The 25498-nt window shown below is 41.9% G+C and overlaps 1 protein-coding gene across 2 annotated transcripts; it reads left to right on the forward strand.

The window, feature by feature from the left end:
* The first annotated feature begins 659 nt into the window (after positions 1 to 659).
* CDKN2AIP (CDKN2A interacting protein) lies at positions 660 to 10987 on the forward strand. Of its 2 annotated transcripts, none has more exons than XM_517548.8 (3): positions 660 to 7857; positions 8328 to 8458; positions 8880 to 10987. In XM_517548.8, exons 1-3 carry the CDS (start codon positions 7586 to 7588, stop codon positions 10217 to 10219), a joined length of 1743 nt encoding a protein of 580 aa, XP_517548.2. In that variant the 5' UTR covers positions 660 to 7585; the 3' UTR covers positions 10220 to 10987. The 2 variants fall into 2 exon arrangements, with proteins under 2 accessions (XP_517548.2, XP_009446894.1); XM_009448619.5 differs by having other exon boundaries at positions 6435 to 7857; positions 8328 to 8427.
* The last annotated feature ends 14511 nt before the right edge of the window (positions 10988 to 25498 follow it).

Below are 25498 nucleotides of genomic sequence, written 5' to 3' on the forward strand. Positions count from 1 at the left end.
AAAAGAACACAAATTTAATCAGAGGAAAATACTGTAGCTACATTTGTTTACACACCTTGAAATTATGGACAGAGATTTGTACCTACCATACTCAGAATTTATTTGAAAAAAAATGTTCTCTGCATAAACAACAAAGAAACAATTATTAAACTTTGTCAATATTACCAAATAAAACCTAAAATGTTTCTGAAGTTCATTAATTGGATTTAAACTATGTGCCTTTATATACATCATCTCGTTTATTTCTTATGATTCATAGGTGCTGGTATCCCCTTTTACAGGTAAGGAAATGAAGACTTAGAAAAGTGAAATAATTTGCCCATGGACACAATGATGGTAATTAGCAGAACCAGAATTCCAACTCAGGAATGTCTGACTCCCAAGTCTATATTCTTGATCACTAAATTAAGCTCTATGCTGTTCTTTCCTCTGGCTTTCTAGATCCCTCCAGGAACATTCCTTTCTGCTTCCTTGGCTGCTCACACTTACAAGGCAATCACACATTGATGAACTGGAGCCCTGGGTACAAAGAAGCACAAATTTTTTTTATCCTTCCTGCTCCTAATTCCCAAAGGGCCCAACAATTAAGTGGATTATTGTGGTCATAATCTTAGTTTTTTGATTTAACAAGTGTTTTTTTTTTTTTTTTCTTTTGAGATACAATCTCACTCTGTTGCCCAGGCTGGAGTGCAGTGACGCGATCTCAGCTCACTGCAATCTCCGCCTCCTGGGTTCAAGCGATTCTCCTGCTTCAGCCTCCTGAGTAGCTGGGATTACAGGTGCGCACGACTATGCCCGGCTAATTTTTGTATTTTTAGTAAAGACGGGGTTTCACCATGTTGGTCAAGCTGGTCTCAAACTCCTGACCTCTGATCTGCCCGCCTTGGCCTCTCAGAGTGTTGGGATTACAGGCGTGAGCCACCGTACCTGGCCTGGATTTAACAAGTCTTAGCTCAGTTCTTATTTATCTTTCAGTCACCACACCTTGTGAGTTAATCATTGGACAATAATCAGCTTGGACAATAAGTTAACCACTCTGAACCTAGGTTTCTTTGTCTACGAAATAAATGCAATCTCTAAGGTCCTCCTCCAGCTTAAATTTTCCATGATTCTGAAGAATCAGGATCAAGTTTATTGTTTTATGGGAAGTTGAACTGCAGTTCTCCAAATACTAACTCTTCTCTGATCTCCATCTCTCTCGTAGATTTAAATCTCCCACATTCTGGGATGAGGGATAGGTGTAGAGCTTCACAAAGGGATGGGAAAATAAAATATAATAATATCTCACCTTGTCGGCATGAGGAGGAACATGAAGACTAAAAAGATGAAACTGTCTTCTGTAAGGCTCTATGAAACAGCATATAAAAATGTAAAAATTGGTATAAAAAGGTTTTTCACTTTGGCTAAAATGGAAGCCATCCTGACAGCAGTGCCTCTTAGAATTGCCTGGTGTCATTTAAACCTGCTTACTACTATCGTTTCTTTAACATCTTTTCTGGTATTTGGCCATCCTTCTATTCATATTGTTTTAGCTCCATTTCCTTGAGTGTAAATTCTTTTATTTATTGAGTTTGTTATTTTCCTTGCATGATACTGACCTTACTCAGATATTTTATCATTCTTAGGGTGAGTGCATGACTCAGACCTGTACAGTCGTTTCATACACCTGGATAGAGTGTTTATGTAAGGGATATATGACTCAACAGGACAAAAGAACTCCCAACAGAACCTTAGGACGCTGGCAGAAACTACCAGGAAAGAGAAGCTGTCTTGCTACTGAAGTTGCTGAGCTATGAAGAATGTATGCTGTGAGCTAATAGGAAGCATTTTGCCACTCCGTAGGAAGAGCTTGCCTGAGACTGTAGAGACAAGAGAAACAGGTTTCCTGACTATATTGTTTCAGTACCTGGATCCCACAGTCGGGGGAGAGTCCCCCTCGGGACTCTCAATAACACAGCCAATAAATTCCCTTTTTGTTCAGCACAAGCCATTTTAAATCATAATTTTTTGTCACTAGCAACCGAAATTAATCAAACGAAAATCTGTGAACCTGTAGAGAAAGTCCATAGTTCTCTAACTTCACATCAGTAGATGCCCAAGGGGCCTTTCTGTTTTTTCGTTTTTGTTTTTGTTTTTTTGAGATGGAGTCTCACTCTGTCACCCAGGCTGGAGTGCAGTGGTGCGATCTTGGCTCACTGAAACCTCCACCTCCCTGGTTCATGCAGTTCTCTGCCTCAGCCTCCCAAGTAGCTGGGATTACAGGCACCCGCCACCACTCCCGGCTAATTTTTGTATTTTTTTAGTAGAGACGGGGTTTCACCATGTTGGCCAGGCTGGTCTTGAATTCCTGCCCTCAGGTGATCCACCTGCCTCAGCCTCCCAAAGTGCTGGGATTACAGGCATGAGCCACCGCGTAGAGGTCAATTGCGACACTACAGGAAAAGAAGGTAAAGTGGAGTCACATCTGACTTCCATTTACATGCTGGTTTTAGAAACTCACCCCCATGAAAGGTATAACTTCGCAATCTACTTAATCCTCACAGCAGCAAACAAATTTATTAACATTTATTAATGTTAAGGCTTAATGTAAAAACAATGGCATAAATCCTGCAGGTAAGTAGGAAAACTTCAGAATTATCCATCTGCTGTCGATTTATCACAAGAGATTAGATTCTACCCTAAACGCATATTTTGGGAATATCTAAATATCTGTAATATGGTCTCTCCAGAATTTTCTTACATGATGTGGAAATCAAGAGCTACCTGCCTGAAGTTGATAGATTTAAAAATGATGATTAAGTATAATATTTGAATTTATGACAGGTAGCCAATGGGAAAACAATAAAAGATAACAAAAATTAGGAGAAAAAAGGGGTAGTGTAAATGATATGGATTTCTCAGCTTCAACATTCAGGAGTGAAATAAGTACTGCTTAAAGTTGAAAAAATAAGAAATGGAAGTATAAGCATTTAATTTGGAGTTATGAAAATAATCACCCAAAGAAATCAAGATAGAAATGACATGAATGCTGATGTCCACAGAGTGGGACCAGGTTGAGTGAGGGAGATTGTTTGCTTTCATTTATGCCTCTTTTTTTCTACTTAGATGTTTCATTTTTGTGTGCACACATTATATTTTTATTTTATTTTAATTTTTGAGACAGTCTCCCTTTATCGCCCAGGCTGGAGTGCAGCGGTGCGATCACAACTCACTGCAACCTCGACCTCGTGGGCTCAAGTGATCCTCCCACCTTAGCCTCTCAAGTAGCTGGAACTAGAGGTATGTACCAACACACCCAACTATGTTTTGTATTTTTTGTAGAGACAGGGTCTTGCCATGTAGACTAGGCTGGCCTTGAACCCCTGGGCTCAAGTAATCTGCCCACCTTGGCCTCCCAAAGTGTTAGGATTACAGGTGTGAGCCACCACGCCCAGCCTGTAATTTTAAATTGGCCAAAAAGACTATGTTCATCTAGGCAGCCTGCTCTTCTGCCCTCTAAAATATCCATTGCGAGCATTCTCTGCACCATCAGATGGCCTCCATGTCAACGTCTCAGCTCCAAACTTACGTCTTCTTTTAAAACAGAGGAAGTGTCTGCCCACCTAAGGTTAATCTCTCCACCTGTGTGTGGATCCCAGCCACACCTATGTCTGCAGAAATTGCTAATTACCCTCTTTCTCTTCAGATCCTCAAACTCTCCTTTTCTGTGAGTTGCCTTCAAGCAGTGGGCAACATGCTCAGGCTACTCCCATCTGAAATTGAAGCCACCTTGACCCCATGACCCTGTCCAGCTTCCTCTATCTTCTCCCCTTTACAGCCAAATATCTCCATTTCCGACTCCTGAACTCACTCTGATATGGAGTCTTCCTTATCACTGCAGTAAAAACGGCTTTTGCCAAGCTCACAGGTGGCTCCAGTCTGTAATCAGACTGTTACTACCTATCTTCATCCTACTTGATTTCTCAAAGCTTCTAACAGAGGGGATCACTCTTAAAACATTCTCTTACTTTTTCGGAACATCCCACCTTATCACTGTAATTTGGCAGATTCGTGTCCTCACACATCATTAGCATAAAATATTTCCCCTCACCATGAAGTATTTCTCACATCAAGTCATAACCTTGGCCATAACTGGAGTATTTGCTCCTCACAAGCCTCTCTACATGCAGACCTTCCTGCCAAAGGCTTTCTTGCTTCCACAGTCACATCCAGGAACAGGGGCAATCCCTTCATGTTGCTCCATGGGAAAGCCATCTGCAGAAAAGCCAGCTTGCCGCTGGAATTTTTACTGGATGTCTTCAGAGAGATATGCTACAGAACCAGTTTCAGTGAATGGGCTTCCACTTACAGCAGAAAATTTAATCCTGTGAACTCAGTCACTTGTTTGAAACTCAATTTGGGATGATAGTGGATCTTTCTCAATTCATTAGAATTCTCTCCCTTTTCTCCTCTGAGTAGATTTCTAGTGAGGGCAGTGGTGGGGCGAGGCTTGGTTATCATCCTAGCATTGTCTTGTGCTTTCTTCCCTGTGGGCTCTGCTGAGAGTATAACTGCTTGATCTACCAGCACAAGCAATGCACACTGATCATTTCAGGAGAGGTTGAGGGTCCTCTCCTATTGATGTGGCCTGGCGGGCACTGGTCTGATGACTTGCTGAAAACTAGCTGCATCTTCCTTTGCTGACAAGCTGACCACCCCTAGCCTCATTCACCTTGGACCCTGGTGCTTGGTAGGCACTTCACCATTCAACTCTTTCTTGGGAACCTTTTGGATCTCCTCTAGGCCCTGTGAGATATATGTGCATAAATGCGTGTGTGGGTGTTATGTATATATACACACACTCATATGTGTATATATATACACACTTGTGGGTTAGGGGCAGAGGAGGGAGTTGTACAGCTGGTTATCAAAGCTATAAAAGGCCCTTTCTATGTTCATTTCTAAAGGCCAACGCATACAGGCTCAGGGCACTATTGGGCTGTCTTCTCTCAGAAACTCGGGCAGAGCCAAGTCCTTCTGCTCTTAGACCCAAAATCTACCTAGCAATTTCTAACAGCCAACACTTTCCACCCTGCATCTTATTCCCTACTCCCACAGACTTTCCTAGTTATCACCTAAATTCTCTCACCTTTTCTCTCAGAACGTCTCCCCCAGCTTAGAGAGGAATTTGTCTCTGCAGGTGGGAGGGTCTTTAAAAAAAAATGAGGCCGGGCACAGCGACTCATGCCTATAATCCCAGCACTTTGAGAGGCCGAGGCAGAAGGATTGCTTGATATTAGGAATTCAAAACCAGCCTGGACAACAGTGAAACCTTGTTTCTACAAAAAAATAAAAAATTAGCCTGTCTTCGTGGTGCCCGCCTGCAGTCCCAGCTACTTGTGGTTCATAGTCTTTGAATCTTTATATGCAAAGTCAACTTTTTAAGAATCAAAAAAGAAAAATGCATGTATCTTTTATTCCAAGCACCTGGTTTTTGCACAAGTACTCCACCTTTCAGACTCTATCGCTTTTATTATAATTAAAAACATTGTTTGAAATTCAGGCTCTACTTGTTCTCCTTTCAAGGCAATGAAGCCCATGAGTGGGAAGAAGACTACAGGGCAACAAGAAAAAAAGTGAGAACATCATTATTATTTTTTTTTGAGATGAAGTCTCACTCTGTCACCCAGGCTGGAGTGCAATAGCTTGGTCTCGGCTCACTGCAACCTCTGCCTCCTGAGTTCAAGCGATTCTCCCGCCTCGGCCTACAGAGTAGCTGGGACTACAGGCACGTGCCACCACACTTGGCTAATTTTTGTATTTTTAGTAGAGATGGGGTTTCACTACATTGGCCAGGCTGGTCTCGAACTCCTGACCTCATGATTCGTCCGCCTCGGCCTCCCAAGGTGCTGGGATTACAGGCGTGAGCCACTGCACCTGGCCGTGAGAACATTCTTGATTTAAAATGCACATATATAATCTAGGTATGCGATCATAGCTTCTTTTACTTGCTATGGTCCCCTTGCCAAAGAATTCATGAAAGGAGAAATCATAATTTCTCCACCTTTTAAATAGCCAGATTTCTGCAATCCGTCCACCCCCTCTAGATTTTCAGCAATTATCTGTGAAAAGGAGGAAAGAACAGCAAACTAGAAGCAAAATCACAAAGCTTCAAAATTTCTTTGTGCCTCCGTTTTTATGTAGTTTCTTTTGGTATGGCAGGAAAATGGGCAATATTGTTTTCATACAATAGCTGTATTTTGTTCCAGCATGCACATAAATTACACAGTTAACCTTATCTGATCTTACCTAAAGTGACCTTTTTTTGCTTGATTATTCTGATTCATGCATTTTTACATCAAAGTCTACATTTATTGAAAGAAAAATTTCATAATTTATATCATTTAACGTATTAATCTTACAGTGCATGTATACCTGGAATGGGAAACGTAACAATAAGCCAGCCAGCAGTTAAGAGTACGTAACTGTGGGAAATGTAAAGTGGAAAAAAAATATATAGAAGGAAAAAACAGCTCTAACAGGGAGAGAGGTTTGGGGCCCTATAGATAAATAGGTACATTTCCACTCCACCTCCGGACATCTGCCGGTTGGTGGTAAAGTTGTTGATTTCAGGAAATTCTAGAGACAGAGCGTTGTCGGGGTGTTGTTTTCCTACTGAGCAGAACAGGAAGGCAATGCCTGGATTAACTAGAGACCCAAGAAACTGCGGAAACAAGCCCTACCGCTGCGGGGCCAGGGCCAGCTTCGAAGGCTGCAAGCCTCACGGCAACACGGAGCCAGGTCTTCGTGTGACCTTACTGTCTACTGCTGCTATGTAAGGGGACTGGCACTCCCGCCCTCCTGAAGGCGCGGAGACCCCGACGGCCTCGGAACGCTTCGCTCGGGCACACTGAAAGCAGCGCGAGACGCAGCTCCCAACACTCTAACATGGAGGCCGGCTTTTGTTTGTTTTGGCCCCGCTCACACACAGGCGTCTCACGGCGGAGACCATAGGCCCCGCGGCTGCGGGCGGCTCAAGGTCCCCCGGGACGCCGCCCTAGAGGACTTTGCCCGCCGCGCCCGGCTGCCTCCCTTGCCCGGGCCCTGCCCCTCTCGCCTCTGCTCCCGGCGCCGCAGCTGACCCGGCGGGGGAGGAGGACGGCAGGAGCGCGCGGCGTCACAAAGCGAGGACAGAACGCCCGGGGTTCCGCCGAGACTCGGTCGTCCCAGGCCAGCTCGACTTGCAGTCCGCCCTCGTGGGGCGGGAGACGCCCGACGCCCGCCCACCTCACCCCCGGGGTGCCCTCCGTGGCCTCACGGGGACGCAGCGTCGCAGCGGCTCCGGCGCCGCAAAGCGTCCTGGGAGCGCCGGCTCGCGCCGGAAGATCGCGAGGGCGCGCGGCGGCGGCGAGGTTATAAAAGGGAAGAAGCCGGCGGTGGGCGGAAGTGGGCGGTTCGGCGGCTCTGGGCGCTCTTGTTTGGTCTTAGGCCTGCGGAGGGGCGTTATCTGGAGGGCCGCGGGTGCAGGCCGCAGTGACAGGGCCGCTCGCCCCGCTAGTCCTGCCTGTCTCCCGGTGCAGCTGTGTTCGCGGCCTGCAGGCCCAACATGGCGCAGGAGGTGTCGGAGTACCTGAGCCAGAACCCGCGGGTGGCAGCCTGGGTGGAGGCGCTGCGCTGCGACGGCGAGACTGACAAACACTGGCGCCACCGCCGGGATTTTTTGCTTCGCAACGCCGGGGACCTGGCCCCCGCTGGCGGCGCTGCCTCCGCTAGCACGGATGAAGCTGCCGACGCCGAGAGCGGGACCCGAAACCGGCAGCTGCAGCAGCTCATCTCCTTTTCCATGGCCTGGGCGAACCACGTCTTCCTCGGGTGCCGGTGAGTGAGGCAGCGTCCCTAACCAGCACGCCCCGTTTTGTCTGCCACCTGCAGACCGGGGCCCGGCGCCCTCCGCGGGGCCGGCCTCGGCGGGGAGGGGAAGTTGTGAAGCGCGGGAATCCGCCGGCCCGGCTGCCCTCTAAGGGTGAGAAGGGCGTCCCTGCGAGGAGCCGACATGATTCCCGGACGTCTGTGTGCCCGGTGGTGTGGGCGCAGCTGCTGGTAGGGTTGCTTGTGTTAGGGAACAACGCTCTTGGGGACGGGTGCTAGATTGAAGATTAGTGAGGAGGTGCCCTGCCTCCCAGACCCTGGGGCACTTGTTTATGGGGTTCCAGGAAACAGTTCTTGGCGGTTGGTTCACTTTCTTGATTGCAGCCAGGAAATGCAGTCCCTGTGGCCTGTTTTTTGCACAGCACAAGTAGGACCTTAGAAAAAACACTTTTTAAAAATGACTTTTCCTTCTTTTTCAGATACCCTCAAAAAGTTATGGATAAAATACTTAGTATGGCTGAAGGCATCAAAGTGACAGATGCTCCAACCTATACAACAAGAGATGAACTGGTTGCCAAGGTGAAGAAAAGAGGGATATCGAGTAGCAATGGTTAGCAGATCATAGATGTGAACATACATAGGAGTTTAGAGCATAAGTTTGATATAATTAGGAATTATTGTTATTAATTTTTTAACAAGCCAGAATTTTTATGTTATTAATAAGTAATAAAGTTGGAATGTTAAACCTAAAGTATATATCTGTGTCTTTAGGCTTTGAATTTGATAGTTTGCTTTGACTGCTTTAGATTTTGAAGTGTCCACTGTTGTCTGATGCTGTTATTTTTTTAATATTAGACATTCATGATGTTATTCAACACTGTTTTAAGAAATTAATGACTCCACACTTTTTAAAGAAACGATTAGTCTTGAAATGTTTTCACTTTGTGCCTTTATTTTAATGTGTATTTGTCTCATCACCCGTTTTGTACGAGGTATTCTTAGTCACATATCTATGTTTTTCTTCTTTTTAGAAGGGGTAGAAGAGCCATCCAAAAAACGAGTTATAGAAGGAAAAAACAGTTCTGCAGTTGAGCAAGATCACGCAAAAACCTCTGCCAAGACAGAACGTGCATCAGCTCAGCAGGAAAACAGTTCAACGTGTATAGGGTCGGCCATCAAATCGGAGAGTGGGAACTCGGCTCGGAGCTCTGGCATCTCCAGTCAGAATAGCTCTACAAGTGATGGAGATCGATCTGTTTCCAGCCAAAGCAGCAGCAGCGTTTCCTCTCAGGTAACAACGGCAGGATCTGGGAAAGCTTCTGAAGCAGAAGCTCCAGATAAACACGGTTCTGCATCATTTGTTTCCTTGCTGAAATCCAGTGTGAATAGTCACATGACCCAATCCACTGATTCTAGACAACAAAGTGGATCACCTAAAAAGAGTGCTTTGGAAGGCTCTTCAGCCTCAGCTTCTCAAAGCAGCTCAGAGATCGAGGTGCCCTTGTTGGGCTCCTCGGGAAGCTCAGAGGTAGAATTGCCACTATTGTCTTCCAAACCTAGTTCAGAGACAGCTTCAAGTGGGTTAACTTCCAAAACTAGTTCAGAGGCAAGTGTTTCATCATCAGTTGCTAAAAACAGTTCCTCATCAGGCACATCCTTACTGACTCCCAAGAGCAGCTCTTCAACAAATACATCGCTGCTAACTTCCAAGAGCACTTCCCAGGTAGCTGCATCACTACTAGCTTCCAAGAGCAGCTCCCAGACCAGTGGATCTCTGGTTTCCAAAAGCACTTCCTTAGCAAGTGTGTCCCAGTTGGCTTCTAAGAGTAGTTCTCAGACTAGCACCTCACAGTTGCCTTCTAAAAGTACTTCACAGTCAAGTGAGAGTTCTGTCAAATTCTCTTGCAAGTTAACCAATGAAGATGTGAAACAGAAGCAACCTTTTTTCAATAGACTATATAAAACGGTGGCATGGAAGTTGGTAGCTGTTGGTGGCTTTAGTCCCAATGTGAATCATGGAGAGCTCCTAAATGCAGCTATTGAGGCTCTGAAAGCAACACTGGATGTATTTTTTGTCCCACTAAAAGAATTGGCAGATCTGCCTCAAAATAAGAGCTCTCAAGAAAGTATTGTTTGTGAATTGAGGTGCAAGTCTGTGTATTTGGGCACTGGCTGTGGAAAAAGCAAAGAAAATGCAAAAGCAGTTGCATCAAGAGAAGCATTGAAGTTATTTCTCAAGAAAAAGGTGGTGGTAAAAATATGTAAAAGGAAATACAGAGGCAGTGAAATAGAAGATCTAGTACTCCTTGATGAAGAATCGAGGCCTGTAAACTTACCTCCAGCACTAAAACATCCTCAAGAATTACTATAATGTGTCCAAAATATCACTGCATACAATATCTGGTATTTGAAGAGAAAAACTGACTTTTGTACAGTATAAAACACAGGCTTTCACAAATTTTGTATTGCTTTTTTTCCAGTTTTGCAGAAAATTTACATTCTAGTTCTCTTCACACAGTAGCAGTTGTAAATAATTTATGAATGACAGTACACATGAAAAGGTATGCATTAGCAGCATATTAGTATGCTGTTTTATTTGCTGAAGAAAATACTGTCTTCTATTTTTAATGATACATTAGGTACGATGTGTAGTTCGGTAGAGTCCTAAAATTTTTGTACTACTTTCAATTTGGTGAAAATGTATTAAGTTGTCTACCATGTTTTCTTTTCTAGCTGAATAAACCACATCAAAGAAAAGGGACCACAGTATTTGAATGTTTGAAAGTCTGTAAAGCTTAAGGTTTTAAAAATGTTGCCCGTAATGTTGAACATGTCTGTTAAAAAATAAAAGAAAAAATAGTTGCTTCAAACTATTTTTATGAGAAGTTGTAAGCATTTTTTAGATATAAAGCAGTATAAAGTACTTGTTATTTTACTCTGAAGTTGTTTAAAATTCACCATGACTTTGACCGCTGAAGATTCTTTAAGCGGGTTAATTTATGTTTTGAGGTGGAATACAATTTACACTTTTTTCTTAAAAACATGAATGTGGGTTTCTATATTAAGCATATTTTGTGACTACTATTAACAGATTGATTTGTTTAGATATTAAATGCTTTAAGCTATTTTACCTTTTCAAGAAGTTGTGTTTTTTTTCTCCAAGTCAGAACCAATTCCTGCAAATAGGCTTCCCATGACTTGTCATTATAAATTAGACAACCAGGTAATTGTGTGATATACATCTTTATTTAATTTTTTTTTTTTACAGCAACCCCCTGAGCCAGAATAGATTAAAAGCGATTCCCTTCAATTTTCAAATCTAGAACTGGATGGTTTTTGTGTTTATGCATCTTTTAGAATACCGGAAAGAACAGAGAGCCGTGTTCAGCTCTTGATAATGAGCCTATTCAATTTAACTACATTCGTTAAAGTGAAGTGGAATTTTGTTTTTGTCTTAGGTGATTCTGCCTGTTTGTCTGTCATTGTATATTCTGTTTACTTTGCTTCAAACTGGCCCCAAGATGTTATTTTTGTGGTTTCTGGCTTTCTAGATTCTATTTTTAGATACTGCCCATTGAGCAATAATGGTGATAATATAGAGAGAAAAGAAAGACCTTTCATGGGCCAGTTGTGTTGGAATAGGAAAATCAAACGTAAGCACAATTTAAGTATGTAGCAGTTATTCCTATTTTGTATTCTAGGAATAAAAAGATACTTTAATTTTTTATGCTAGAATTACATAATCAGATGTTTTAATTTTACCGTATAACCTTTAAAAATGATTCATTTTTGAGGATATTTAATTGGATACCAAAGCTAAAATCCATATACTGTAAGTGGGTTGCCTTTATAGATTGCGGGACACAATAACATGAATGTATTGTGAAAGCACTTTTAGTTACCTCACTTTCCTCAGTCTTGGAATGTGTATTTTGTGGGATAATGATTATCAGAAAAGCAAAAAATTACAACGAACAAATAAATTTATGTAATATATCCAATTAGGTGGTTTGGTAATTTCCTAAATTGGCTTGTTTCAAGTTAATATGAAGGTTACTGAAAATGTTTTATAGTGACCTTTGATGTGGAGGAAGTTGTTTAGTGTACATTTATGATAATCCTATTTAAAAACCTAGAAAAATACTCTTGGTTAATAACATTTAAAGAATCCTGATTTAAGAGAAATGCATATTTTAGAATTCTATTATTGAGAGTGAATCTTGGCTGTCTCTTACTAGACATGTAACCTCTGGGAATTTAACCTTTTAACCTTACTTCGTCTGTGAAATAGAGCATGGCAGTTAGATGAGATGATACATTCAAAGTGCCCAGCATGGTGCAGATATCCCATGGTTCACTTATATATTCTCATTCCTCTTACGAGGAGCTCTTCTCATTTGGCCTACTTTTCAGATGGAGAAACTTACACAGAGTAATTTGGTCAGATAATTCAAGCCCATATCTGATTTCAAAACCTAAGCTCAAGTATGTTGTACTGCTTATTATCCTTGTCACTTCTCTATATGCTGAAATTTCTGAAAATCCCTCCCAGAACGTGATTTTCTACCAGATTAAGTGACCGCATCTTTCTAAAGCCTCCTTGAAATGAGTCACTTCAGAGGCTCTTCTATTATTAATGCTTCTAATACTTGCATATCTTGAATATCCTCAACTAGTGAATCATCCCATATGGATGCAGTTGAACTTTGTAAAAAGACCATACACACACAAAAGAAATCTGCACAAAAACCCCCCCAAAACCAAAAAACCAAAAAACCAAACACACCTGCCTAAAATAGTGTATAATCAAGTTGAGTGAATGAAGTCGGCTACCAAGATGGGATATACTGTTTTTTTCAGATGAGTGAGGGGAGACGATTTCCTGAGACATCAAGATTTTTCTTGATGTTAGAATGAGATTTTTTTTTAATGGTAAAATTAGTTGACTTGTAAGAACGATACTGTCATGAGTTTTTGACCTAAATTCTTGGAGCCTGTCACTGCTGTCATTGGCTAGGATAATTGTCATAGGGATATGTGTAACTTTAAGGCCTTTGATATGTATTATCAAGAGCCTGCTCCAATTTGAATTATGTTTACCCTGCCAAGTGCAGCTTTTCTTGGTACAAATTTCTCCTTGCTGTTTAGATTTTTGAGTAACAGCAGTGAGAAAGTAACAAAAGCAAGCAGCAATTGGGAATCAGGTCAGTCCTACAGGTATTGTGTTACTACTTTGTGGACTTTGTCCTCAAAAACTGTGCTGAAGTCCTATATTGATCTACTTTCTAGACATTGGTTATCCATTCCTGCATGATTTTTAAATAATATTTTCTGTGATTGATGAATAAACTATTTCACTTTCTACTAGAACAAAATGTTCAAGCTGAATGAAGGGTTGTTAAGCCATTTATTGCCCAACTACTCCTCCCCAAGAAAAATATCAATCATATTTCTTTGGCATCCCTGCACACAGCTTAGTTGCCATCCAGTTAGAACCATTTCTTACTACCAACTTTAATTTTAATATCTCTCGATTTTCCTTTTGTTTTTGTTTTTTTTTGTTTTTTGGTTTTTTGGTTTTTTTTTTTGAGACGGAGTCTTGCTCTGTCACCCAGGCTGGAGTGCAGTGGTGTGATCTCGGCTCACTGCAACCTCAGCCTCCTGGGGTCAAGCAATTCTCCTGCCTCAGCCTCCTGAGTAGCTGGGATTACAGGCGTGCATCACTACACCCAGCTAATTTTTTTGTATTTTTAGTAGAGACGGGGTTTCACCATGTTGGTCAGGTTGGTCTTGAACTCTTGATCTTGTGATCCACCTGCCTCAGCCTCCCAAATTGCTGGGATTACAGGCGTGAGCCACCGTGCCCAGCCGATTTTTCTACTTTAAAAGTCATTATCTGAAAATTATTAGTTTTTAAAGTTCTTTTTCTGTTCCTTTGCTATTCATCTAGCAAGAAAAAGAGTAGACAAGGCCCCAAACTAAATGGACTTTTAACTTTGAAGGGAAAAAAGAAAAGTAATGCTAGGTTGGGCATGGTGGCCCACAACTGTAATCCCAGCACTTTGGGAGGCCAAGGCAGGCGGATCACCTGAAGTCAGGAGTTTGAGACCAGCCTGGCCAAAATGGTGAAACTTTATCTTATAAAACTACAATATCAGCCGGGTGTGGTGGTGCGTGCCTGTCACCCCAGCTACTTGGGAGGCTGAGATAGGAGAATCGCTTGAACTTGGGAGGTGGAGGTTGCAGTGAGCCATGATTGTGCCACTGCACTCCAGCCTGGGTGACAGAGTGAGACTCCGTGTCAAAAAAAAAAAAAAAAAAAGTAATACTAAACACAAAGGGTTGGATACAGGACATTTTTAGTAAAAACTAGAGATTACATATGCCAGTACTTAAGAAGCAATCAGAAATACTTTGTGAATTTGAAACTTTATTGAATAGAATCAGAATCCTTGGAGGTCTTAGGAAGCAACCAAACTAAACAATATAAGTAGTAAATACACTAAAGACTGCCATTTTACTGAAGTGGGACTATCATGTGCAATGTATATAACTTGGAATCTAGAGACAAATGTACAAAAAGGTGATTTGGGAGGGAATCACCTAGTGATTTCCTTATACTGTTTTCAGTGTACCAGGGCTTAGACACTTAAAAATGATAAAACCCAAGTTCTGAATATGTCATCAGTGGTTTTCAAACTTTAGCCATATTTCTTCAAAGAAAAATGGGGGCATTGTGTATGTAAAACAGAGAACTACTTTGGTCAAAGGAGGGTGGCCACACCCTACAACTGAATTATACGTTTGGTTCTTAATTTCTTTTTCTTTGTTTTTTGAGACAGATCTGGTTATGTTGCCCAGGCTGGAGTGCAGTGGTTCACTGCAACATCTGCCTCCCGGGTTCAAGCGATTCTCCTGCCTTGGCCTCCTAAGTAGCTGGGATTACAGGTGTGCACCATCACACCCAGCTAATTTTCGTATTTTTAGTAGAGATGGGGGTTTCACCATCTAGGCCAGACTGGTCTCGAACTCCTGACCTCAGGTGATCCAGCTGCTTCAGCCTCCCAAAGTGTTGGGATTACAGGCGTGAGCCACCACACCCAGCCTCTGTTCTCAGACTCAATTTCTGAGCTACCTCCTTGGACTATGAGCAGAGGGGATGCAGCAACTAGGAGGCTCAGTGTAAACAGCCAGCTTCCTTCTGCAATAGGTGTTACAGTGGATGTGGGTCGAAGCTGCCAGTTTACTACAAAGTTGAACTAATTAGTTTTTTAAAGTAGTATGCCATATTAAAATTTACTTGAGTGGGGACTCAGATCAGGTTTAAGGGATTATTACATAAATTAACATTTAAGTAATACTAAAAATAGCTGCCTTTTGTTTCTTTTTATTGTGAAATACAATTGCAAAAACCCATAAAGTCCACACATGTAAAGTCCAACAATTACTGAATGCCCATATAATAATTATGTAAGCCAAAAAATAAAATTTTATCAGCACCTCAGGGACCCAAATCCAGTGTTCTTACAGAAGACTTGAACAGTGGTTTGGTTCTGATTTGGGGCAGTGAATGTAAATGCCAGTGAGACGTGCTGTCCCATGATCCTTGTTTCCTATATTCCAGAAAATAGTAAGCGAAATGCACACTTTGAGGAAAATTTGAGAAATTTTATGTTCAACTATTTAGGAAGCTTCTAAAAAAGTAAACTTTAAAGAAAACTCAATGATCTGAATCATTAGAAAATTTTTCTAGACATTCTATTTGTAGAATTCAGGGACAATTTACAGAGGCAATGATATAACCAATGCGTCGAGACGCATGATGTATCTTAGGAATGCTGTCTGTTACTCTTCACCACTTGCATATTATTAAATAATTTTCTATACTAGCTAAGGAAAAAATGATTCTCATGAAATAAAATCTGAGTTCCCGGGAAGCATTTCTAGTGTATCTTAGCTATGTGCACTGATAGTGGATCATATATACTTAATGCGGGAGTTTATCATGAATGCTCAACCTGCAGTTTGGAAACTAGTATGGGGTAGAAATATGTGCACCTTTCTGTCTTTGTTTTTTGTTTCAAAATAATATTGTATGTGATTAACAAGAGAAATAAGATGGAGTAAAATAAGGATACTATTTTGAAAATATTCACTACACTCCCCTGTAATTTGCATTCTCTAGCAATCATTCTGCCACTATGGTTCTCATAGGGAAGGATGTTGAGGAGGTTAAAGAGGCAGGCATTTGAGACCTGAGGGTCCTGACCTCTATGACAGTGGTCCCCAACCTTTTTGGCACCAGGGACCAGTTTCAGGGAAGACCATTTTTCCACGGATGGTGGGTAGGGAATGGTTTTGGTATGATTCAAGCACATTACATTTATTGTGCACTTTTTTTTTTTTTGAGATAGAGTCTCGCTCTGTTGCCTAGGCTGGAGTGTAGTGGTGCCATCTCAGCTCACTGCAACTTCCACCTCCCAGATTCAAGCGATTCTTCTGCCTCAGCCTCCTGAGTAGCTGGGAGTACAGGCATAAGCCACCATGCCTGGCTGTTTTGTATATTTAGTAGAGACAGGGTTTCACCATGTTTGTCAGGCTGGTCTTGATTGAACTCCTGACCTCATATTACCTACCTGCCTCGGCCTGGCAAAGTGTTGGGATTACAGGCATGAGCTACCACACCCAGCCTGTACACTTTATTTCTATTATTATTACTTTGCAATATATAATGAAATAATTATACAACTCACCATAATACACCATCAGTGGAAGACCTGAGCTTGTTTTCTACAACCAGATGGTCCCATCGGGGGGTGATGGGAAACAGTGACAGATCATCAGGCATTAGATTCTCATAAGGAGTGTGCAATCTAGATCCCTCACATGCACAGTTCACAATAGGGTTTGTGTTCCTATGAGAATCTAATGCCACCGCTGATCTGACAAGAGGCAGAGCTCAGGCGGTCATGTGAGCAATGGCGAGCAGCAGTAAATACAGATGAAGCTTTGCTCACTCACTCGCTGCTCACCTCCTGCTGTGTGGCCCCATTCCTAACAGGCCACAGACTGGTACTGGAGGCTTGCAGGTTGGGGACCCCCTGCTCTATGGTGTAGCATGAATTTCACCTGCGTCAATATAGCAGAGATGAGAGTGATGACAATTTTCATCCAATGATCCTGCTGCTTTTTTTTTTTTTTTTGAGACGGAGTCTCGCTCTGTCACCCAGGCTGGAGTGCAGCGGCGCAATCTTGGCTCACTGCCAGCTCCGTCTCTCGGGTTCACGCCATTCTCCTGCTGCAGCCTCCTGAGTAGCTGGGATTACAGGCACCCGCCACTACACCCGGCTAATTTTTTGTATTTTTAGTAGAGACAGGGTTTCACCGTGTTAGCCAGGATGGTCTTGATCTCCTGACCTCGTGATCTGCCCGCCTCGGCCTCACAAAGTGCTGGGATTACAGGCGTGAGCCACCACGCCCGGCCGATCCTGCTTCTTTTATCCCCTGGCTGTAATTAAAGAATGCATCACTTCTTAGGAGGTTCCAAGAGAGCAAAGCAAAGAGGGCTTGAGTAAGAAATAGTGAAAGCATCAGGACCTTAAATACAGAGCCACCTAGCTGTACACACCACGGGGAGCCATTCACAAGCAATGTAATAGACATCAGTTACTACAATGAGTGGTGCCCCCTGAAGTTGTGGAAGAAGGTGGCCCTTTTTGGAATCCCTGTGATTGCTGTATATAGTGAATTTATTTTTAAAACCTTACTTTAAAAAGGAATTCAGTTCTGTAATATGGAAAGAGCTGCTAAAGAAAGGATTTTGAAAAAAAATAGTATTAAAGGTCTATGAAGCATTGATAGCACATAAATTCTGAGAAACTCTTCTTGGAAGTAGCATATATGCTAGTTATGTGCTGATACTGGGGGCACTATTTATACTTGGTCATGAATTACTTTGCCCAACATATTCTTCTACAGGAGGGATTATTTCAAGACTGTCCTAAAATAAAAGCACATAAGATAATGTAAGGCTGCTTAGATTATATTTGTTTTGTTTCTATTCCCAAACCTTGGGGGAAAATCAGGAACTAGACAGATGAAGAATTGTGTTGGCTCAGATATGGAATAAAACTTGAGTGTCTGCTTTGTGTTCTCTCCTACAAATAGATAATGTCCCTTAATTTATCACATCACTTGTTTCTGAACATTTGGTGTAAACCCACCATCTCTTGCCCAGTTTCATTTTCATCTATTGCTCCTAGCTTTCCCAAGATAACATGGCCTGAGCCAAGAACATACTTGAATTCAAAGCTATGGGACCAGAATGAAGGTTGGTTAACCTATCTGTCCCTGGGCATTAGACAACAGACCCTTGAAGCAGCTAAAGCGCCTATCCTGAGCTGGGCACCTTGACTGCCATCCCCACTGAGACCATATGACCTGGGTATGGGTGGCTGGGCAGTAGTGGTGGTGGGGAGAATTCCTGAAAGTTCTCATTGCCTCAGGGATGACTTTCCAGAGGGATGTTTTAACCATAAAAGGAAAAAATGTGCTGGGCAAGCCAAAATAGATGTCCTGTAGAATGACTCAGGGTGAACAAACAGCCGTTGAGACCTCCAATAAGTTCTTGCCATGGTCCACGCTGTACGAAGATGGTCATGAAAGCCATCCAGCACTCCCAGGTCCTGGAGCACACTCTCCCCATTCTCAAGGTCTTTCTCCTAGCAAGTTCCCCAAACACTGTGCCTCAGAAAGAAAAATGGTCAGGAGATTTCCCTCAGAAACTCAAACAACTGATCAGAATAGGGTGATGCTGGTGCCCTCCCACAACGGATTTCCTCCCCCTGGTTCCTGTGGTTTTCATTCTACTGGTCTCCAAGCTGCCATCACATCCAGCCAAAGCAACTCTTTGCTGCCAATGCTGCCAATATGGGCAGCTTTTTCACCAGATGTCTATCGATTAAAACCACTGGTAAGAGCCATTGAACGATGCCAAAAATCTTATCTTACAGTGGACTTGGTCTCTCTTAGTTTCCTACCCTAATTTTTTGGTTATCACTACCTTCCTGGGAAAGCTGTTTCCACTAAGATAATCTGTAATGTTTTGTTCCTTCCAACAGTTAGACAGATGGTCATCACAAATACAGTACGTGCCTTTAAATCTGATATAATCTGTAAAAAGAATAGATCACTCAATCTTCCTTATTCTATCATTAGCAAAAAATTACTTGTGATATCACTTAGAGCCAATGGGTGTCACACTGATGAAAATGAAAATTGCTGCCTCCTCAAGAGATGAAAGAGCCAGACTCACAGCATTATGCGCTTTTAGACAAAGTCTATCTCAGGAGAGTCTGGTAGCGGTGTAGCTCTTTGGTTTTCTTCCACTCTCCAGGAGAAATTGTTAGTATTCTAGCAACACTGTTTTCAGGCGCTGGCTGGAATACTTAGCAGGCAGAAAACCGGCCACTCTTGAGTGTTAATGAGGCTCAAAGCATGCTAGCACATCCTAAGCACAGGGTGCCTGTCCTAACATCAGGCATTTTCACCCATGTCCTCCAAAATACTTAATCTATCAAAAAATCCCAGAAACCCAAGAGTCTGCGGAGCCCTGAGGTATACAGCAGACAGTCTCACATTCTTAGACCCTATGGGTCACATTATGAGCCAACAATGACAGTCTGAAAATTGGGACCAAACATTACTCCATGAATTAAAAACAGCAGCAGCAACTTAAAACAGCAATCAGTTCTATGAAGCAAGAGCTCAAAGCAGAAGTGTGGTAGCTCAGGGAAGAAAGAATGAGCACCAGGAATACATAAAACAGGCTGGAGGGACTCAGGAACTGAGAGGAAGCAGTAAAGTCAGCATAGAATTGAAAACGAGATCGGAAGAAGCACAGGCAGAGAAGATGCTGCTGACGACACAGGAGCAGAGTCGAAAGCATAAAAGTGGATCAAAGGAAGTATCAATTTGGGATTTTAAAATTAGAGCGAAATGACAGAGAAAATAGACAAAGGAGGTGAAGAGCATAATTGGAGTCTCAAGTTGAATTGTTGAACAGGACGAACATTTAATAATACTTCAAACATTTTTATAAAATAAAATAGGATCAACATGCTGAAAGAGCACACCATATTTCAGGGAAAACTGGCCTATAATACTAAATATTCACATATATATATATTTTTGAGATGGGGTCTTGCTGTATTGCCCACTCTGGTCTTGAAATCCCAGGCTCAAGAGATCCTCCTGCCTCAGCGTCCTGAAAAACTGGGACTATAGATGCATGCACCATGCCCAGCTCTAAATATTTACATGTATCTTAATAAAATTATTGGACTTCATAGATTTTAGAAGGGATCCTTTGGGTGTCCAGGCAAAAAGATCAAGTAATGTATAAGAAAAAACTCAGGGTAAATTCATACTTCATAGCAACACGAAGCACCAGAAGACACTAAGAAAAAATTGTGAAGAAGAATTTTATCCAGGCAAATAATGATTCCAATACAGACACAATTTTTAATACCCAAGAACTCAAGTATATTGTCCCATGAACTCTGCATAAGTAAGGAAGTTTTAACCAGCAAGCTGACTGGGAAAGTTAGCACAAAGGGATGGGAAGCAATCACTGACTCTATTTTTTTTTTTTTTTTGAGACGGAGTCTTGCCCTGTCGCCCAGGCTGGAGTGCAGAGGCGCAATCTCAGCTCACTGCAACCTCTGCCTCCCAGGTTCACGCCATTCTCCTGTCTCAGCCTCCCGAGTAGCTGGGACTACAGGTGCCCGCCACCACACCCGGCTAATTTTTTGTATTTTTAGTAGAGACGGGGTTTCACCATGTTAGCCAGGATGGTCTCGATCTCCTGACCTCGTGATCCGCCCACCTCGGCCTCCCAAACTGCTGGGATTACAGGTTTGAGCCACCGCACCCAGCTAACTTTATTTAACAGTATAACCAAGATGAAAGCAAACTCAGGGATTAAAGCGACAGAAAAGAAAGTAAATTTTATATTTTCTGATAATGTAGAAATGATATAATTAATAAAAGTTGGAGCAGAAAAGAGAAGGAAGGTAGGTAGAAATAAGTGTGCAAATTTACTCATCTTTAACAGATGAGGTCAGCGTTTACCATTCAATGCCGGCGAGTCAAATAATAGAGGGTTTTAGGTTTTTAAAGAACACACTGAAAGGTAAATAATGAGAAAGATAATAAACTAAATTTGGGAATAGTATTGATATGGTTTGGATGTTTGGTCCCTGCAAATGTCATGTTGAAATATGATCCCCAGTGTTGGAGGTGGGGCCTGAGTTCACATGAGATCTGGTTGTTTAAAACTGTGGCACTGTCCTCTCTCTCTCTCGTCCCCACTCTCACCATGGGACACACTGACTCCCCTTTGCCTTCTGCCATGATAGGAAGCCTCCTGAGGCCTTCCCAGAAGCAGATGCTGGCACCATGCTTCCTGTGCAGCCTGCAGAACCGTGAGCCAATTAAACCTCTTTTCTTTTCCTTTTTTTTTTTTTTTTTGAGATGGAGTTTTGCTGTGTCGCCCAGGCTGGAGTGCAGTGGCACAATCTTGGCTCACTGCAACCTCCGTCTGCCAGGTTCAAGCAATTCTGCCTCAGCCTCCCGAGTAGCTGGGATTAGAGGCGCCTGCCACCACACCTGGCTAATTTTTGTATTTTTAGCAGAGACAGGGTTTCATCATGTTGGCCAGGCTGGTCTCGAGCTCCTGACCTCAGGTGATCCGCTCGCCTCGGCCTCCTAAAGTGCTGGGATTACAGGTGTGAGCCACTACACCTGGCCTTAAAGCTCTTTTCTTTATAAATAACCCAGCCTCAGGTATTCCTTTATCACAATGCAAGAATAAATAAATAGATACTCTCTAAAAAAGTGAGAGATTAAGGGCACAATATAAAGTCACATTTAGAAGGGTAAACTCTGGGAGGAAAAACCCAAATCTTTCTACCTTTCAAAAGAAAAACATATACACACAACACAGAAAATAGGTCATACAGTGACATCTTTTAAAAGATGTAAAAAGAGCACAAAATAAATAGGACAGAATCAACACCAAATGTATGTGGCTCATCAAAAGTATAAATGAATAAACTTACCTATATAAAGAAAACAATTTTCGGATTGAATCATAAAGCAAAATACAACTTTATGCTGCATTCAGGGGACACAATTAAAAATATGCAAAAAGTTTGAAAATAAAAGGATAAGCAAAAACATATCATTAAAAGTAAAAAATATTAAATGAGGTAATGTGTAGAGTGCTTACAACATTGCCTTGCACCTAATGTGTAGTATTAAAATATCAACCAAAAATAGACAAACTATCCAAAAACAAAGCAGGAGTTGAGCTCTTACTGTTAGACAAGGTTGAGTTCAGGTTCAAAAGTAAGAAACAAAACAAAGAATAGCGCTTCATAATGGCAGACGACATAATTCACAATATACATCTAATGGTTATGAACAGTTAAGCACCAAATAGCAGAGAGTTAACATTCAATATTCAAAAGGAAAAATTATAGGAGAGACCACAAAAACAGACATCAGTGCACTGATGACTTTCAATCGCCTCTCAAGGTCCATGACAGATCAACTGGACAAAAATCCAGGCTACAGAGGAGCTAGATAACACAGTTAATGAAACAGATCTCAGTTATATATCCAAATATATATCAAATGATGATTGCTGAAAAAAGGCAACGGTCTGTTTTTACAAGTACTCATAGAATATTCATAAAAATGAAAATGTACAGACAACAATCTCAATCACAATGCAACGAAATTAGGAGGTAATAACATCACCCAAAACAAAAACTATCTGCCATCTGGAAACTTTAAAATACTTTCTTAACAGCTCTGGAATTCAAGATGAAATCAAAGTAGAAACTGCAAAATAGCAAATAAAAATAATAGAAAACATTCCATATTTGTATGTATGGGATATGAAGCTTAGCTACAGAGTCAAAGTAAATAAGAAGGAAAATACAAATTAGAAGAATAAAAAATAAATGTAAGGAAAGCAGAATAAAGAAATGAATAATGATAAAATCAAAAGTTGATGAAATAGAACAATTTTTTAAATCCACAGAACTGGAAACTAAATTCGAAATCTTTTTTTAAACAATAATATAGGCGAGGTGCAGTGTCTAATGCCTGTAATCCCAGCACTTTGCGAGGCTGAGGCAGGAGGATTGCCTGAGCCCAGGAGTTCAAGACCAGCTTGGGCAACGTGGTGAGATCCTCTCTACAAAATATATTTTAAGAAATTAGCTGGGCATGGTGGCACATACCTGTAGTCCCAGCTACTCAAGAGGCTGAGGCAGGAGAATTACTTGAGCCTGGGAAGTTGAGGCTGCAGTAAGCTGTGATTGCTCCACTGTACTCCAGCCTGGGTGACAGAGCGAGACCTTGTCTCAAAACAAAACAAAACAAAACAAAAACAATAAAATGGACAAGCCATTGCTTAACCTAATGAAGGAGAAAAACAAGTATGCAAATAAGAATTTATTGAGGCCGGGTGTGGTGGTCCACGCCTGTAATCCCAGCACTTTGGGAGGCCCAGGTGGGCAGATCACCTGAGGTCAGGAGTTCGAGACCAGCCTGTCTAACATGGTGAAACCCCGTTTCTACTAAAAATACAAAAAAATTAGCTGGGCGTGGTGGTGCATGCCTGTAGTCCCAGCTACTCAGGAAGCTGAGGCAGGAGAATCTCTTGAACCTGGGAGGCAGAGGTTGCAGTGAGCAGAGATCAGCCACCGCACTCCAACCTGAGAGACAGAGCGAGACTCTGTCTCCAAAAAAAAAAATTACTGATAAGAGGAAAATAACCACAAATATAGTGGAAATCTCATATAAAAATGAATAAAATTGTTTTCTAGAAAAGTGTCATTTACCGTAATCGATTTTTTTTTTTTTTTTTGAGACAGAGTCTCCTTCTGTCGCCCAGGATAGAGTGCAGTGGCACCATCTCAGCTCACTGCAACCTCCGCCTTCTGGGTTCATGTGAGTCTCCTGGCTCAGCCACCCAAGTAGTTGGGATTATAGGTGTGCGCCACCACACCTGGCTAATTTTTGTATTTTTAGCAGAGACAGGGTTTCACCATGTTGTCCAGGCTGGTCTCGAACTCCTGACCTCAAGTGATCCACCTGCCTCAGCCTCCCAAAGTGCTGGGATTACAGGCATGAGCCACCACGCCAGGCCCACAATCGATTTAGAAGAGAAAAAAATTTAAACAGATCAATTACCATAAAAGAAATAGGAAATTGTCAAAAAAAAAGAACCCTCAAATTCCAGCAGTTCCAGAGGAATTCTGTAAAACCTTTAAAGAAAAGACAACTCCCATATCTTAATTTTTTCAGAGCATATAAAAAGAGGTAACATTTCCAGTGTTTAGTTAATGAACCAAGCATATTTCTACAGAAATATATTGTTATTATTAATAGGTATAAGAAGAAAAATTCTATACAGATATGTATCACTTAATGATGGAGATATGCTCTGAGAAATGTGTCAGGCAATTTTGTCATTGTGCAAACATCATAGCATGTACCCATGCAAACCTAGATGGTAGAGCCTTCTACACACCTAGGATCTATGGTCTGGCCTCTAGGTATGGCCTACTGCTCCTAGAGTACAAACCTGTGCAACATGTGACTGTGCTCAATACTGTAAGCAACTGTAATACCATGCTAAGTATTTGTATATCTAAATATAGCTAAACATAGAAAAGGCACAGTAAAAATATGGTACAAAAGATAAAGAATGAACGCCTGCACAGGGCACTCACCATGGATGGAGCTTGCAGGACTGGAAGTGGCTCTGGGTGAGTGAGCGAGTGAGTGGGGAGTGAGTGTGAGGGCCCAGGACATTACTGGGCATGGGTATAGACTTTATAAACACTGTACACGCAGGCTATGCTAAATGTATAAACAATAATTTTTCTTTCTTCAATAATAAATTAACCTTCGGCTACTGTAACTTTATCAAGTTTAATTTTTTAAACTTTTTTGTAATAAAAGCTTAAAACATGAAAACATTGCATAGCTGTGCAAACATATTTATAAGCTTTTTCATGTTTTTAAAAACTTTTATTTTTTATGTTTTTACTTTTAAAACATTTTTTTGCTAAAAACTAAGACAAACACACACATTAGCCTAGGCCTACACAGGGCCAGGATGATCGGTATCACTGCCTTCCACTCCTGCAGCTTGTCATCTCCTGTAATAACATGCCTTCTTCTGGAATAACTCCTAAAGGACCTGCCTGAGGCTATTTTACAGCTTTCTTTCCTTTTTTTTGTGATGCAGTCTTGCTCTGTTGCCCAGGCTGGAGTGCAATGCTGTGATCTCAGCTCACTGCAACCTCCACCTCCTGGGTTCAAGCGATTTTCCTGCCACAGCCTCCCAAGTAGCTGGGACTACAGGCATTCACCACTACACCTGGCTGATTTTTGTATTTTAAATAGAGACGGAGTTTCACCATGTTGGCCAGGTCAGGCTCAAACTTCTGACCTCAAGTGATCCGCCTGCTTTGGCCTCCCCAAGTGATAGAATTACAGGCGTGAGACACCACAAAGCAGGAGTACACTCTAAAATAACAATGAAAAATATAGGATAGTAAATACATAA

The sequence above is a fragment of the Pan troglodytes genome, chromosome 3 (genome assembly GCF_028858775.2).
Source record: "Pan troglodytes isolate AG18354 chromosome 3, NHGRI_mPanTro3-v2.0_pri, whole genome shotgun sequence".
In the NCBI taxonomy this organism is placed as follows: Eukaryota; Metazoa; Chordata; class Mammalia; order Primates; family Hominidae; genus Pan; species Pan troglodytes.